At 55.7% G+C, this 14,598-nt stretch overlaps 1 protein-coding gene across 11 annotated transcripts in view; it reads right to left on the bottom strand.

Moving 5' to 3' along the window:
* Positions 1-14,598, bottom strand: part of CPNE2 (copine 2) — a 61,082-nt gene that overhangs the window by 4,765 nt on the left and 41,719 nt on the right. For 8 of the 11 annotated variants that reach the window (XM_075160799.1, XM_075160798.1, XM_075160801.1 and 5 more), the window contains 5 exons: positions 12,922-13,055; positions 12,037-12,091; positions 7,065-7,116; positions 5,709-5,842; positions 853-1,089 (listed from right to left, as the gene is read on the bottom strand). In XM_075160799.1, the coding sequence (XP_075016900.1) occupies positions 853-1,089; positions 5,709-5,842; positions 7,065-7,116; positions 12,037-12,091; positions 12,922-13,055 (612 nt within the window). The other 3 variants (XM_075160808.1, XM_075160807.1, XM_075160804.1) reach the window with 3 other exon arrangements.

The following is a 14,598-nucleotide window of genomic DNA, read 5'->3' as shown; positions in this document are numbered from 1 at the left end:
TGGGATTCTATTCTATACTACACCTTCCCTCCGGGAGATAATTCACTGGTAGGGAGGAATAAAACATCCTCGGTAAGTTAGAAAAAACAGGTATTAACAGCCGGTGAAATGGAAATGCACTGATTAGTTGCAAAAAGAGGGGAGAGAAGCACAGGCTGATTTTCTGCATCCTCTGGCAATCCTGTGCCAGCAACAGGGGCTGACCCAGGGCTGATCGAGATGGGCAGAGAATTGCATCTCATTTTTTCTTTTTTTTATTTTTCCTTTTTATTCTTTTCCTTCATCAACTTTTTTCCAACATACAACGGGGGGTCGGGCAGTGGGCAGCGGGAAGCCACCCCGCAGAGGGGACACGTGCAGCGCCAGCGCCAGCGTTGCGTGTTCCTACAGGCACTGGGAGGGGACTGGGGGGCTCGGGGCTCACCCCCGGGGCCGGGACAACCCAGCATTAAGTCCTCAGCACGTGGCATATCACGGGTGCCGGATGAGGCCTGAGTGGGAGACACCAGCACGGGACCGTGGCGAGGGACGCGAGCCCAGCGCCGCCCCCGCTCGCTGATGTGACCCTGCCGTAACGAACGGGTTTTTGACGAGGGGTGGCGGAGACCGGGGGATTCTCAGACGGAGCAGCTGCGGAGGTGCAGGGCGCTGCACCCTGCCCGCCCCCGCCCGCAGCGCTGACTGACGGGGTCCCTGCCAGCACCGCCGGGGACGTGGCCAGGGCCAGGGTAAGGCAGGTGGGTGCCAGCCCTCTGCCCGTTGCCTCTAGCAGGGCTGCTCCACATCCAGGGTCATTTCCAGGCTTGAGACCCCATTTCTGCCCGTGATCCCCTCCCCGCTGCCCACACTCACGTTGCGGAAATCCCGGAAGGGCACGAACTGGACGATGTCGCGCACGGCCTCCTCGCCAGTGTAGGAGCGCAGCACCCGGCTGTCCCCATCCAGGAACTCCATGGCGGCGAAGTCGGCGTTGCCCACCCCCACGATGATGATGGACATGGGCAGCTTGGAGGCCTGCACCACGGCGTGTCTCGTCTCGTCCATGTCGCTGATCACCCCGTCCGTGATGATGAGGAGGATGAAGTATTGCTGTGCAGGGGAGGGCAGAGGGTCAGACCCAGTGGGGTGCCGGGGCACCCTCACACCACAGCCAGAGCCTGTGGGATGCTCCGCACGTCGGGGAAAGGCAGGTCCCCCCGGGATTTGGGAGCGGGTTCATTGCTTCCCAGGACAGGCGGCGTCACCCCCCTTTAGCAGCACCCAGAAATTTCAGGTGCTCCCGTTGCCCCTGGTTTTTGAAAGATAACAACAAACCAGCTCCCACCCAGGATATTTTGCTGATTTACCGATTTACTATACTTGATGATGCAAAAAAAAAAAAACCCCAACCTGCGCAGAGCTTCTGTGTCACGGCCAGGAGGAGTCCGGGGCCGGGACACGCGCCCAGCTGGGAGACGAAATCTCCCCCGACCCACGCGCAGCGGGGCGCGTTTCGGGGACGTCCCCATCGACACGGCCCTGCGCCGACGGGGAGCATCTCCTGCATCCCAGCGCCGGGCTGCGGGGCGGGGGGGCCCGTCCCATGCTCGGGGCTTGTCCGTCTCCTGTCCAAAGCCGTGGGTCTCGGAGGCACCGAGGGGGGATACAGAGGGTACGAGCTGGGGGGATGCCAGAGCAGCGGCGCTGGCACCCGCTCCCCTTCCTGCGGGGAAAGGAGGGCGATGGGGCCCCCCACGGAGCTGGGTGGACGGACAGACGGTCCTGCTGGACCCAGCTCGGCAAATCTGGGGCATGCAGACCCCCGAAAAGCCCATCTCCTCCGCCTCACAGGAAAGTAATGGTTCAATTTTGGCACATTACCCAGCTTGTGTGTGCTGGAGAAATGACGAAAACAAGCACTTAAGCGCATTAAAGCCCTTTGTTCCTCTTCTCATTCTTTCCATTTCCTCTGAAAACCACTACTGCAGCCGTCCTGGAAAAGCAAGAGAGGGAGCGCAGCCCCAAGCCCATTTTCTTGGTCTTCCTCCAGCCCACATCTCCTGAAACCTTCCCTAAGCACCGTCTTCCCTCGGCACTACCCGGTGCTAAACTCCAAGCACAAGCGAGGCCGGGTCGAGCTTAAACACAACGCGAGGACGTGGGTGAGGAGGTTTTCCCAAGCCAGGGCAGGCAGCCAGCCCCTTCCCACCCCCGACCCCTTTTGATGCGTCAGCCCTGCCTGCAGAGCACTGCCCAGGGTTTAGTTTTTCCCTAAATCCAAACTTTTCAGAGCAAATCATGGGGAGATGGAGATCTGAAGAGCAGGACCCCAACATCTGAGTCTGGAGGGTAAGACTAAGTTCCAGGAGAAGACCTGCATGCTCCTACGTGGTGGCCAGCACTGGTCATCACTGGAAGCAGGACAAGCGACTGGGGCCTGACCCTGTCTGGGAACCAGTACGGGAGGAAGAGTAAAACCCTGAGGAGAGCAGCTGATAATGGGAACGACTCTAAGCTGATCCCCCCTTCCTCCCTGGCCTCTGTGCGTGGTCAAAAAGAGGAAACCCAGAAAAAAATACTTCCCTTTGTTCCCTTTTTTCTGTGAAATCCATGATGGGATCAGAGAAAAATGCTGGAAAGTATGCAGGAAAAGACGGGGGAGCAGAGCTTATCAGATGTTCATCACGACAAATTTCAGAATAAGAGCTGGTGCTGGGGGTCAGCCCCAAAGCCGGGGGCCGCAGTGGGGCGAGCTCGGGGGGGGCACGGTCACTAGCGTGGGAGCATCCGTGGGAGATCCCCAAGGAGCGATGACAATTTTGGCGGTGCCAGTGAATGGCAGCGGGGCAGGGGTGCTGGCAGCACCCCCGGGCTCCAGCCGGGTGCCGCCTCTGCCGAGCCGCAACGGAGCCGCTGCCGCAGGGACCAGGCTGGCCCCCCGGCCGGATCCCCCCGGGCTGGGGTCTCCACCGGCACACCAACCCCGCAGCACCTCCCCCCTTCTCCTCTTTTTTGTTGTTAAAATGGCCGATCTCTGAATCCACCGAGGGCTTCGGGGACGATTCTGATCGTTTGCTAACGATATCAGCAATTAGGCTCACGCGCGTGAGCAGGACTTGAAGGGATTAGGCAGCATTAAACAGCATGCGGTAAGAAAAGGGGAGGTTTGGATGGAGGGACCCTGCTGGAAAGGCGCGTTTTAATTCCCCAAAGCTTATTAATCCTTCCCCGAGAGTCAAATCGTGTGCAATCCCTCTGTCCCTCCCCCAACCTGACATGTTTTAGTCCTCCCATCCCTTAAGAGCCGACGGCTCCAGTGTTTGTGATCCGCGTTGCCATGGAAAAACTACGGGTTTTTTTGGGTTTATTTGAAACGTTGGGAGCAAGCGAGAGCGTGAGGAAGAGGAGGGGAGGTCCAGACGGCCACCGAAGCCGGCAGCATCAGGGGTGGCTTTGCTGCACGCGTTGAAGATGGGATGGAAGAGGAGAAGACCCCGGGGGAGCGAGATCCCTCATCAGAAACGCTCTGTGCTTCCGAAAAAAAAGACCAAGGCAACCCAGATTTGTCTCTGACGGCACTGTTAGTGCCCATTATTTAAAATCTCCCCTGATTAAACTATTAGTGCCAATGGAGGGGTGCAATTTGCATATGATTAGTGCCTCTGCTCAGTGCGGAGCCTGTGGGCTTCTCCCTCCCCCACTGACGCTGAGAGAGAAAAACGAAAAAATGAGGAGCGACCTGGATTTGTGCTGAATTAAACCAAATTCCGTATTTCCTTGTGCCCGGAGCTGGGAAAAGCAACAGTGCTCAAGGCAAGGCTGGAAAACGTCCCCTTGGGGAGGAGGTTTCGGGTGTGATCCAGCTCTGCTCCAGGCAGGAATCAGGGAGGCTTTTACCCCGAGGCAGCTCCTGCCACGCACGTGCTGATGCCCAAGCTGAGCTGCTTTTGGCCAGCAAAACCCAGGGGCCAGGCCTGCCGTCCTCCGCGGGCAGCCTGCTGCCACAGGCACCCAAGCGAGCTCCATCTTGCAGTCTTCAGATGCTCTTCGCACCCCTAAGAGGACACCCCGGTCACCACCGGCAAGGCTGGACCCACGGCTGCAGCTCCCGGCACAGGTGGGCATCCCGGCACCCCTCCAACCACCAGCCTCACCCTCCAAAACCACGCTGGCACCGGGGCAACTGAGCGTGTTTGTACGGGGCCCCTGCGCTAACGAGGAGCTTTTTGACATATGGATGTGAACGGTCTGATGGACTAATTAACGGGGACTTCCAGGACTGCCGAGCGGCTGGAGCGGCTGCACGGGAACCCGAAGCCTGGCTCTGAGCCCGCTGCTCGTCCAAGTGGTGTGAGAAGCAACGATCAAACCGAACCACCCCGTGGTTTTCTGCAATTCCCCCTCAAATATAAAAAACTATTTGAAGGGAAATAGCAGAAAGGTCTTCTGCTGGCAAAAGGTGCAGATTCAGCCACCAGCCACATCAGAAGCATCATGCTTTATGGCACGGGCTTGCTCTCTCCTTCTGCTCTTCCCAAGGCTGGATGAACACCCCCAGATCTCCCCGGGAGATCTTCATGGAGGAGAGGGAGATGCTTCCTCCAGCTGTTTGTTGTGTGTTGAAGGGAAATAAGCCAAAGGTTTGAAGTCATGCTCAACCTCTTCCCTGTTCCTCGTGTTTCCCACCCACGCTACGGCGGCAGCAGCATCACCGCCCTAGTGCCCCTGGAGACCCCAGGACCATCCTGCCCCAGGACACCCCTGCAGCACGCAGGAGCAGGAGGCTGTTTTGAAAGCAAGAACCATGCTCCTCAAGACTATCATTGCCCATTTATCCATAAGGACAGAGGTTGCCTCCTCAGAGCAAAGCCCCTTGGAAAAAAATTAGGAGAGAACAAAGTTGTCCTTTCCCGTCTCCTGCCAGTTGCTGCCCAGCATGCGTCAGGGACTCCCGAGCCCGAGCTCAGGCTGGTGCGGTGGTGAACAGCCCTGACGGTTGGGTCTGCCACGAGCGCACCCCTTCCCTCTCCGGACACAGTCCTCAGCCCCAGGCAGCGTCCCGGGCCGGTCTCAGCTCCCCGACTTCACTGCGCACTGGCCTGTTGGATACCCACCACCCAGCCGTTCCTGGGGGGCCTCGCAGGCCTTCCCCGTAAGAATTAGGGAGAAATCAATCACTTTTTCACCAGTCATGATTTTATGCATCTCTGATATTCCCAGTGGACTTCCCGGGCGAGAAGGTCCCAACCTTATCGCTTCTCGTACGGGAGCTGCTCCACACCGCTGAGTGTCTTGGCCAAGTCTCTCGCTACCATTCCCAGGGCTGTTTGATCCTCTTTGAGATAAGGGGACCAACATTTAAGACGGTGCTCAAGACATTTGTATGAATCCAAGGGACGCCCACCTCATGGCGTCTCCCACCCTCCTCTCAATTCTCTCCCCAGTAATTTCTGATTTTCCACAGCTGCAGTTTTGTTGACTGTTGTCAAGTTTTTCAGCTTTTTTTTTCTCCCTAAGAAGCATCTGCAATGACTCTACAGTCTCCGTCTGAAGTGACGACAGCCAACCGAGAGCCCACAGCTGCAGGGACCCCAGGGATGGTCCTGGTGGGAGGACCCTGCCTCCCTGCCTGCAGCGAAGGGAAAGACACGAAACCAAGCTCAGGCTTTGCCTTCCCCTGCCCAAAGTCATCAGGATTGCCCTCGCACCATGGGATCTTACGGACTTACGGATGCAGCCTCCTGTTGGGTGGCCTGAGCCGCGAAGCGGGCCACGTGGTTGACGATGGGGGAGAAGTTGGTGGGTCCGTAGAAGCGGATGTGGGGCAGGCAGGCCGAGTACGCTTGGACAATGCCCTCCACACCTTCAGGGAAAGCAGAGAAGGCAGGCGTTACAATGCACCACAGCTCCGGCCCGCCACAAGTCCAATTAAGCATCATTAGCTAACGCTGTCATGGGAATGAAGTTAGACCTGTTTTTCCCCCCCCCAAACTCATGCAGCTCCACAAGTTTCATCCCCTTCAACTCAAATTTTCTAATACCAGGGCTTTGCTCTTTAATCACTTTGTAGTGGGTCCTCAGACCTTCTGGGGTAAGAGAGCTCTCGCGGTGCCCAGGCAAAGGCGGCTTTCCTTGGGTTTCTGCAAAAATCTCAGAATCAGCCAAAAAGGAGGAGCAAAAAGTAAAGCAACTCCTGGTCTCTGAGCATAACCAAAAACCAGACAGACATGGAGCAGAGATAGCAGAGAGAAGCAAAACAATCCCAGAAGCACCCTCTGAGCTCCCAAACTCTGTCTGGGACCCGCAGGTCATCGCAGACTCTTCTGCTTCTGCCATACCAGAGCAGGGTAAATGGCTGCCCTCCCGAAAGGATGCTTGGGTGTGTAATTAAAAAATGACCAATTCCACAATTAATCAGCTGATAATCAGTTCTTTGGGAAGGACCTGTCACCGCTAAGAGTTGCAGGATGGTGGCTTCTGCACCCCTGCAATAAATCAGGTCCCATGAACACTTTACAGCTACCGGAGAGGGACTGAACGAAGCAAAGGCAGCAGAAAAGCAGATGTTCACAGCAAGCTTTCATGAACCAGTGAGCGAGGTTTGGAGGCTGCCCGAGCCCCTCTTTCTCTGGTCAAACCAGACGATGTTTTCAGCCCACGGTAGTCCTTACCACTTATGATTTGAGCAGTCCTTCAGCCATGATCAGCTCTTAGCTGCTAAATGAAGCATTAAGTCTGAATTCCCCATCTGCTAAACAGGCCTGGTGTTTCTTGCAGGCTTGCTGGAGGAGCAGACGGCTGGTAGAACACATGAGACATCAGCGCAAAGGCGGATTTTACGCTGTCTGAATCCAGTTGCATTTTACCCTGGGCCTTCCTACACCCCCCCAAATTTGCTCTGCTTTCCTCTGAGTGCACCCTTAGCACTTGCTCTGCTTCCCTGTTAATGTCTCTCTCTGAGCAGACCTTGAAAATTCCCAAGATGAGTTATTGGAGAAACGCAGAGGAAAGGACGGAAGACACTGAAGGCATCTAAGGAGTGTTGAAGACCTGGGAGGAGTCTTAAAGACCTGGTAGATGCTTACCTGAACAGAACGGGTTCGTGGGATTGAAGTTAATGGCAAACTCATGGGATACCTGTGGAGAAGGAAAGACCCAAATTAACGGGGAGGGCCAGTGCAGGGCTGGATGTTCACTATCAGTTTAGCTGATGCTGCAAGGCTGGTTTGGGTCTGATGCTCCCCTGGGGCAGGACCTGGTGGTCACAGACGTTACGGTCCACCCTGCTGGGTCAGCAACACTTCCCAGCCCTCTGCTACCCAAACAGCAAGGAGCAGCAAATTCAAACGCGGTCAGGGTTGGGCAGCATTTGAGGATGGACTGGTTCCTCTGGCCTTTCATCCCCCATCATGGAGCCACCTGAAATTATCACATCACATTCTTCTACAGCTATCAAAGCAGGTTCATCCACATGGCTTCCCACTGGCTGTCCAGAGGGAAAGCACACAGAAGGGATGCTCTCAGCCAGCTGGGCCACCTCACCAGTCACTAGGAGAAATGACTTCATCCTATTGCAGGTTATAAAGGGAGAAAACTCAATTAACATCACAGGGAGCCCCAGTTCTGGCAGGGTCCCGGTTCCCCGTCTCTCTGCAAGTGGCACGGTGCAGCGGGAGGGAGGCAGGCACAGGGCGAGCTGGGTTGAAGACCTGATCTGGCATGTCAGCTACCATGACACAGCCAGCAGATGATTAGCTTCATCATCTGGGTCATCACGAGGGTGAAAGGCAGCACAGGAGAGGTGACATGAATGCTTGGGCATGGTCCCAGAAAGTCCCAGCACAGTCTGGACTGGTTTTCATCGACCATGAAACCATCCCTCCTCCAAGGCAGGTGCAAGATCCTTCAGGTTTTCCACCACCTCCTCCCAAGCTGAGGGAGATGCTCTCACGAGGAGGTCCTGTAGGACACTGGCAACAGCAGATAGCCCTGCACACCCCTGTCCCTGGCTTGTTGCACTTGCCCAGCCAGAGAAACCAAACTGCCGTGCTGGCTGCGAATCACAAAACCTTCCTCATCTACTCCCATGAGAAGACCCTGCAGACAGAAACCACAAAACGTTGGGCAACCATTGCTTTGAACATATCTCTGCCAGCAAAGGCAGCTCAACGGCCCGGGGGCAGGAAAGGGTCGGGACTCCTGGCCTCCAGTATGAACCTAGACAGTGTTGGCGTGGGTCACAGCTTGCTTGGGGAACAACCACCAGATCTGGGGGCTTAGGAATTCCTCACTCTGCTACCTGCAATTTAGGCACCTTACGAAGCAAACAGGCTCTCGGAGCACCGAGGACACCTGACTGCCACTTCCAGCACCTCTGAAGGTTGAAGGGGGTGATTTGGGCTTTCAGGCCACCAGCTCAAGGGCCCTGAAACAAAAAGCTCCCACTCTGTTTGTGCCGGAGTTACAAAACAAGGATCTTTTCTCCCTCTCAGAAGGGTGGTGGTTTGCTGAGCATCTCAGCCAGGGCATCGCTTGGGGACACGCGTATTCATAACGCTGGCAAAACGACTGTCCTCTAAAGCGCTGTGTGAAGCAGAAGTCCTCCTGAGACTGCAAAAGCAACACGCATCTGATTCAGACTTTCCAATTATACTGGGCATTGTGTCGAAAGCAGCAGAAACTATTTTTGCAAGAGGCTGTGGGGTGGGAAATAGCAACCAAACAAAAGTAGGTCAACCAAAAGTCCTGCCCGTGCTGCAGAGCTGACGAGCTGTCGGACCGGCAAATGTCAACAGCCTGCTCGGGTCTCTCCATGCCTGTTGAGCACAACCAGTAACGCTCCCAGGCACCAGTAACCCCAGGGTTAGAGACATTGTCTGAAACCTATGACTGCTTTTTGCGTACGCCCTTTCTCATAGAAGCCTCAATTTTGGGCAATATATCCAAATTCATATTTCTTGATTTTCAGTTACAACGGAAGGGCTCGCTTTCTTTTTTTTAGAAGATGTTCAAAATTCTGCCATATTTATAGACAAGGCAAGCAAAAATATTTCCATGTTTTGCACTGCAAAAGAGGGGTTTCTCTTTCACTTAAGCAGCAACGAAATGGTTTGGAGCTGTGTTCCTCACCGTCTACAGAGCGGACCCCCTGTGTGGCAGGAGTGTTTCAAAACCTCCTTGGGAGTTTTTGCAGATTATATATATATCTCTGCTAGAAAATTCAACAGGAGGGCTTCAAAATAACAAAAAAAAGAGGATCTCATTCCCTAAACAGCTCGCACTTTGAAAAACAGTTTCTGTGGAGTCCAGTTAAATGTATATGGAGCACCTACAGATACCGCATTCACCAGTAACCCACAGAGAGAAACTCTTTCAAAGCACCCCAAAGGGTAAGACGTTCATCTGCAGCCGGGCTGTGTCCTCTTCCAGTCCTGGATGGGGACGGCTGCAGCTCCATCTTTCCCATCAGGAATTACGGACGTGCCTTGCAGACGCACGGCCGGAGCCTGCGGCGGAGAACTGACCCCGCAGAGGGTTCTCTGCCACCTCCCCCAGCGATCCCACCCTTGCCGTGACTCAGTTTCCCTAGGTATGAAAAAAAAGGCAAACGGAGGGAAAGCCTTGGGGGTGGCACGTTGGCAAAGCTGCCAGCTTCAGCTGGAGAGGCTGAGCTCTGCGGGCACAAAGAGGTTTCCTTTGGCTGACCCCATCAGACTAGGTATAAGGAAGAAGTTTTTTATTGTGAGGGTGGTGAGACACCGGCACAGGTTGCCCAGAGAAGTTGTGGATGCCCCATCCCTGGGAACATTCAAGGTCAGGTTGGACGGGCTCTGAGCAACCTGATCGAGTTGAAGATGTCCCTGCCCAGGCAGGGGAGTTTGACTGGATGACTTTTAAAGGTCCCCTCCAACCCAAACCATTCTGTGATCCTATGATTCTATCTCCCAAACCCGGAGCGATCAGTGGGGCTCCGATGTTAAGCACCATCCTCTCCACTGCTGCCTTGCCTTTGCTCATCCCCCAGAAACCACAACCCATCTGCTTCCCTCTCCTGTTCCCTACTGGGAAACCGCTCGAGGCTCTGTACAGAGCTGTTACACGGCAAGATGTTCTTTGACATTTCCAACGAGACTTTTGTGTGCAAAACATCTCGCTCCGACGGGCGCCTGGGAAGCGTTGGGGGAGCCATGGCAACGGGAGCACAAAGCGCCACTTATACGACTTTTATCTCTTAACAATCTTCCCCCTTTTCACTTCGGTCTGGGGGTACAAGGGCACGGGCTTCAATGAAGAACCGCTGCTTTGGCTTTGAAAATACCCGGTGAGCCTCGATGGCCAAAAAACCTTCAACAAGTGAGCCGAGCCGGTGATGCACAGACCCGCGGGCCGGGCGAGCCAGGGAGGGATGCAGGCCAGGCTGGAGCGGGGCGGGGCGGTGCACGGGGGATGTCCCCACTGCTAACGTGAGCCACCCGATGGGTCACTCCCAGCGTTGGGTGGTGACCTCTAGGCACGGGCCAAGCACCTGCGGAGGGAGAGCTGCTCTCCCCTGGGGTTTTACATGGGCTTAGACATCATTCTGGGAGAAAAGGAGGTGTTTTTTTCGCAAGTGCTTACAGAGCATCCCCAGGCCTGCAGGAGCAGTGGGAAATATTTCTGTGGCAGGCTGCGGGAGGCAGCCGCTGGGCTGGCAGAGGGGTAGCACCTCCCTGCCCCCCAGCCCCCAGCCAGCACCCTCCACCCCTCCCTGCCTCCAGCCTTGCGGGAAGGGCCGTTTCCAGCCCAGCGATGCCTTTCCCACGGGCACTGGCCCGCACATCGGCAGCAGAGCGGGATGCTCACCGTGACCATTCACCCATTCCCCCAGCAGCCCGAGCCGCCGTACCCTTTCCATCCCCACTGCGTTTCCCATTCCCATTCCTCCCCCCAAGTAATAAACCCCTGACGGCAGCTGGCTGTTAGTCCTTGGAAGCTTCCTACCAAGATTTTCCCACCGAAAGTGGTGAAGTGACAGACCAGAGACATTTGCCGGCCAAGGAGGATGAATCAGCTCCAAAGTGCACATGGAGGGATCTCCTCCTGTGGCTGGCAAACAGCGAGAGCTCCCACTTGAGTCACATGAATTTTGGCTGCCGGGAGAGCGGAGAAAAGCGCAAAGCCGGCGCGGGCAGGACATCCCCAGCCTCAAGGGCTGGCACCGATGAGCTTCCCGGCCCGATTCACGGCCGCTCATGCCTTACATGCCCTGCTGCGCTCAGCCCAGAGCAAAGCACCCCTCCCAAAGAACACAAAAGGCTCACTGAGGTTCAGCCCGAAGCTGGGGACTTCTCAAAACCAGCGAGCAGAAAGAAAATGCACATTAAGGTCGTGAGCAAAGAGCAGCCAAAAGACCCAGCCAGTAACGAAAGGCGGTGGTGTCCCGGTGCACCTTCCCAGCCATGAGAAGATGCTCCCCACCAGCCAGCGCGGGCGGCAGGAGCAGCCCCAACCCCTGCCCACGCCATCCCTCCTGAAGAGCAGGATGCTCCGGCTCACGCCCTTGTAGGACCGGGGTGCCTTTAACCCCTTCGGCATCTAATCCCAACAAAAGATCAAGGTGGCTTTTGGGAAAGCCCCTCTGCTCCAGGGGCTGGCAGAACCTTGCAGGCTCTGCCCGTGCAACATCACGTTGAGGCTACCCAGCTCCCAGCCCCCTTCCAGGCTTTGCCGATGTCTGACACACTCATCCAGGGGCCCTTTCCCTTGCCCAGAATTGTTCCTGCCTCCTGCCAGGAAAATGACTCAACGCCTGGCTCTGCCCGTTAATGCCAGGGAGCTGCTGCTTTCATGTCAGCTTAGAAGGGAGGAACGGGCTGCCCCTGCCCCATCCCCACTCACCGCCCACCCACACTGCCACATCTCCCTCTCCACCAGCTGAAATCCCGTGTCCGCCCATTCCCCCTCTGCCCGACAGCTTTTCCCCGACCGAGCCAGCGGGAAGCCCCAGCAGCTCCGCTCCTGCCTAGGCAATATCAAGCCAAACCCATCTCAAGCGCACAGATGGCCACAACACTTCACCTTCCAGTCCGGCGGGAGCTGGGCGCCGAATCCCAGAGCAGGAAACATCTTGTCTCTAGAAGAGAAGAAGAGAAACGCATGGGTGTATTTACGCACACACGAAGCAGGCTTGCACGGCTCTTGCTACGGCTGCCCCGTGCTACCAGCTGCCCAACGCCCAACTACAGCGAAAGCGCCAGCTAAAAAAGGTGCCGGCCTTCCCTTCTCCCAAAACAGCACAGTGCCTTTAAAAATCATGAAAGCTGAACTCAGACAGAGTAGATGTTCCTCTTTGGCTTTTGATCTTTAGAGAGAAAAGAGTCCAGCTTTGCTTCGTCACCCACAGGGATCAGGAGCATCCTCTTGCCCAAACACCTGAGTCTCTTGCAGTCGTGTAACCCTGGAGATTTTAAAAAAATTAACTATCCGTTTTGGTCACAAAAGCCAGCATAGCGAGACCAACAGATTTCTGTTTTGTTTTCTCTATTGATGCCTAAGATGATATTTTCCAATGTCGCACATCTCGGGGTGGCTGGGGAACAAGGCAGCCTGGCGGCGCAGCGGCCAACGGCAAATACCGGCAAGCTGAGGGCATCTGCCCCTGCGCTGAGAAAGCACCGAGCGGCTGCTCTCCAGCTGCCCCCAGTAAAGGGTGCTCCACCTCTGCTAACGCACCCTTCCTCTCAACAGCAGCGACGGGGGGAGAGGAGAAACCCTGCCCTCACCCTTCTCCTCCTCCTGCATCCCAACGTTTATGGCAATTTTCCCCCAAGGAGCTTTTCAAACGCAAGGTATTATTTAGCCCTGGCTTTGCAGCCGGGGAATCAAGGCACATGCAGCCCAGCGGCCCCTCGGGAAGCCAGGGAGACATCTGCAAAAGAGGGGTGGAGGCAGAAGGGCACTTACGAGTCATAGTCCTGGATGATCTGGCCCACAGCCCAGATAGCCGACAAGTACTCGTTTGTCCCCATGGGGTTGATGTAGTGCAAAGAGGAGGGGTCTCGCGGGTTCCCGTTGGAGGCTGTGAAGTCAATCCCAACCTGGGGGGCAAGAGAGAAGCACACAGCCATCCTCCATTAGCAGTCGTCACCACCGAACCTCCATTGCCTCTGAGGTCCACACACAGTCCCATCAAGACCCAAACCTCAAACTTTTTCAAAAGTTTAACAAAATCCAGCTCCTCACCCTCCCTAAAAAAGGCTGATTAAATACTAGGTTAGGCAAAGCCTTTCACTATTACACCTATGTTTTTCACCAGCGAGCACCACTAAGGTGTCCCAAAGCAGCCTCTGCTGCTGGAGCAAGCCACCACCATCTCCAGCTGAGGACTCTCGCTGCCCATCTCCCAGGCGTTAAGCTCAGGAACTGAGTAGCCCCATGGACACCAAAGCAGCCAGGCTGCCTGGGCATTTGGATCTCAAGGTCTTTGACCAAAGAGTCACACCCCAAGTGGAGCTTTCCCTGCAGCCGCTCTTCAGTAGGCTTCCCCGGGGACCAATATATGCTGAGCTCTCAGGGGCCGTTGTCAGGAAGGCACTCATTTTTCTCCCTCCTCAATTAGGCTTTCTATTTAAAGACGTTTGTAGAAATGCCTATCTCAGACTCAGTTAAATCTGGTCAGAAGGGGCGAGACGCTGAGCCATCCGATTTGAAATGACTGGGAAGGAAGAGTTGGGAAGAGGCAAGCAGCGTGACTGCGCCCGCCTTGTTCGCTTAGCAAATAGGCAAAACCCAGAATAACTCCGCCGGCTAAATTGAGCTCAGGGGATTCGCGAGGGATTTTGCTCCGTATCCGTAACGGGAGAGGATGAACTGCGATTTGGCTGAGAAGGGACCTTGGCCTGGCTGGGGCAAGAAGACGTCACAGCCCAGGACATGCCACCATCCTGTGCTGGCGTGGCTGGTAAAACAGGCTTGACAGGACAAGGGGACATGGTTTTAAACTGGAAGAGGGTAGGTTTAGATTGGAGATAAGGGAGAAATGTTGTACAATGAGGGTGGTGAGACAATGTTGTGGGAGAAGTTGTGGATGCCCCATCCCTGGAAGTGTTCAAGGTCAGGTTGGACGGTGCTTTGAGCAACCTGATCTAGTGGAAGATGTCCCTGCCCATGGCAGGGGGGTTGGACTGATGATCCTCAAAGGTCCCTTCCAACCCAAACCATCCTATGGTTCTATGAAAACCCAACTTCTTCGTCAAGCAACCTTACGGCCTTACCAACCTGCAGTTCACTGCGGTAACACCCACGCCCGTGCGCCCAGCTCCTGCCCAGCCACCGTGGGCATGGTCAGAGAGCAAGAGGGAAACTGAGGCACGGGGAGGGGGCTCAGTGGAGTCAGACAGGCACATTGCATGCCTGCTCATGCAAGCAATGCCACCAAGAGCAGCACTGGGGCAACAGATTTCAGAGGGACGCAGCTGGTCTGCCTCCAGCACGAGGCAAGCAGCCGGGCACAATGCCCCTCTTCTCCAAGGCTTCAGCCCTTCTCTCCCCAATGTCTCCCTTGGCGGGGAGGACACCAGTGGCCTTTCCAAATTGCAGGGGTGCGTGCGGCAGCGTCCTCCTCCGGCGCAGGTGTTTCTG

This window comes from Calonectris borealis, chromosome 12, assembly GCF_964195595.1.
Source record: "Calonectris borealis chromosome 12, bCalBor7.hap1.2, whole genome shotgun sequence".
NCBI classification, from domain to species: Eukaryota; Metazoa; Chordata; class Aves; order Procellariiformes; family Procellariidae; genus Calonectris; species Calonectris borealis.
Note: the sequence above shows the minus strand (reverse complement) of the source record. Positions and strands in the feature narration are given on the sequence as shown.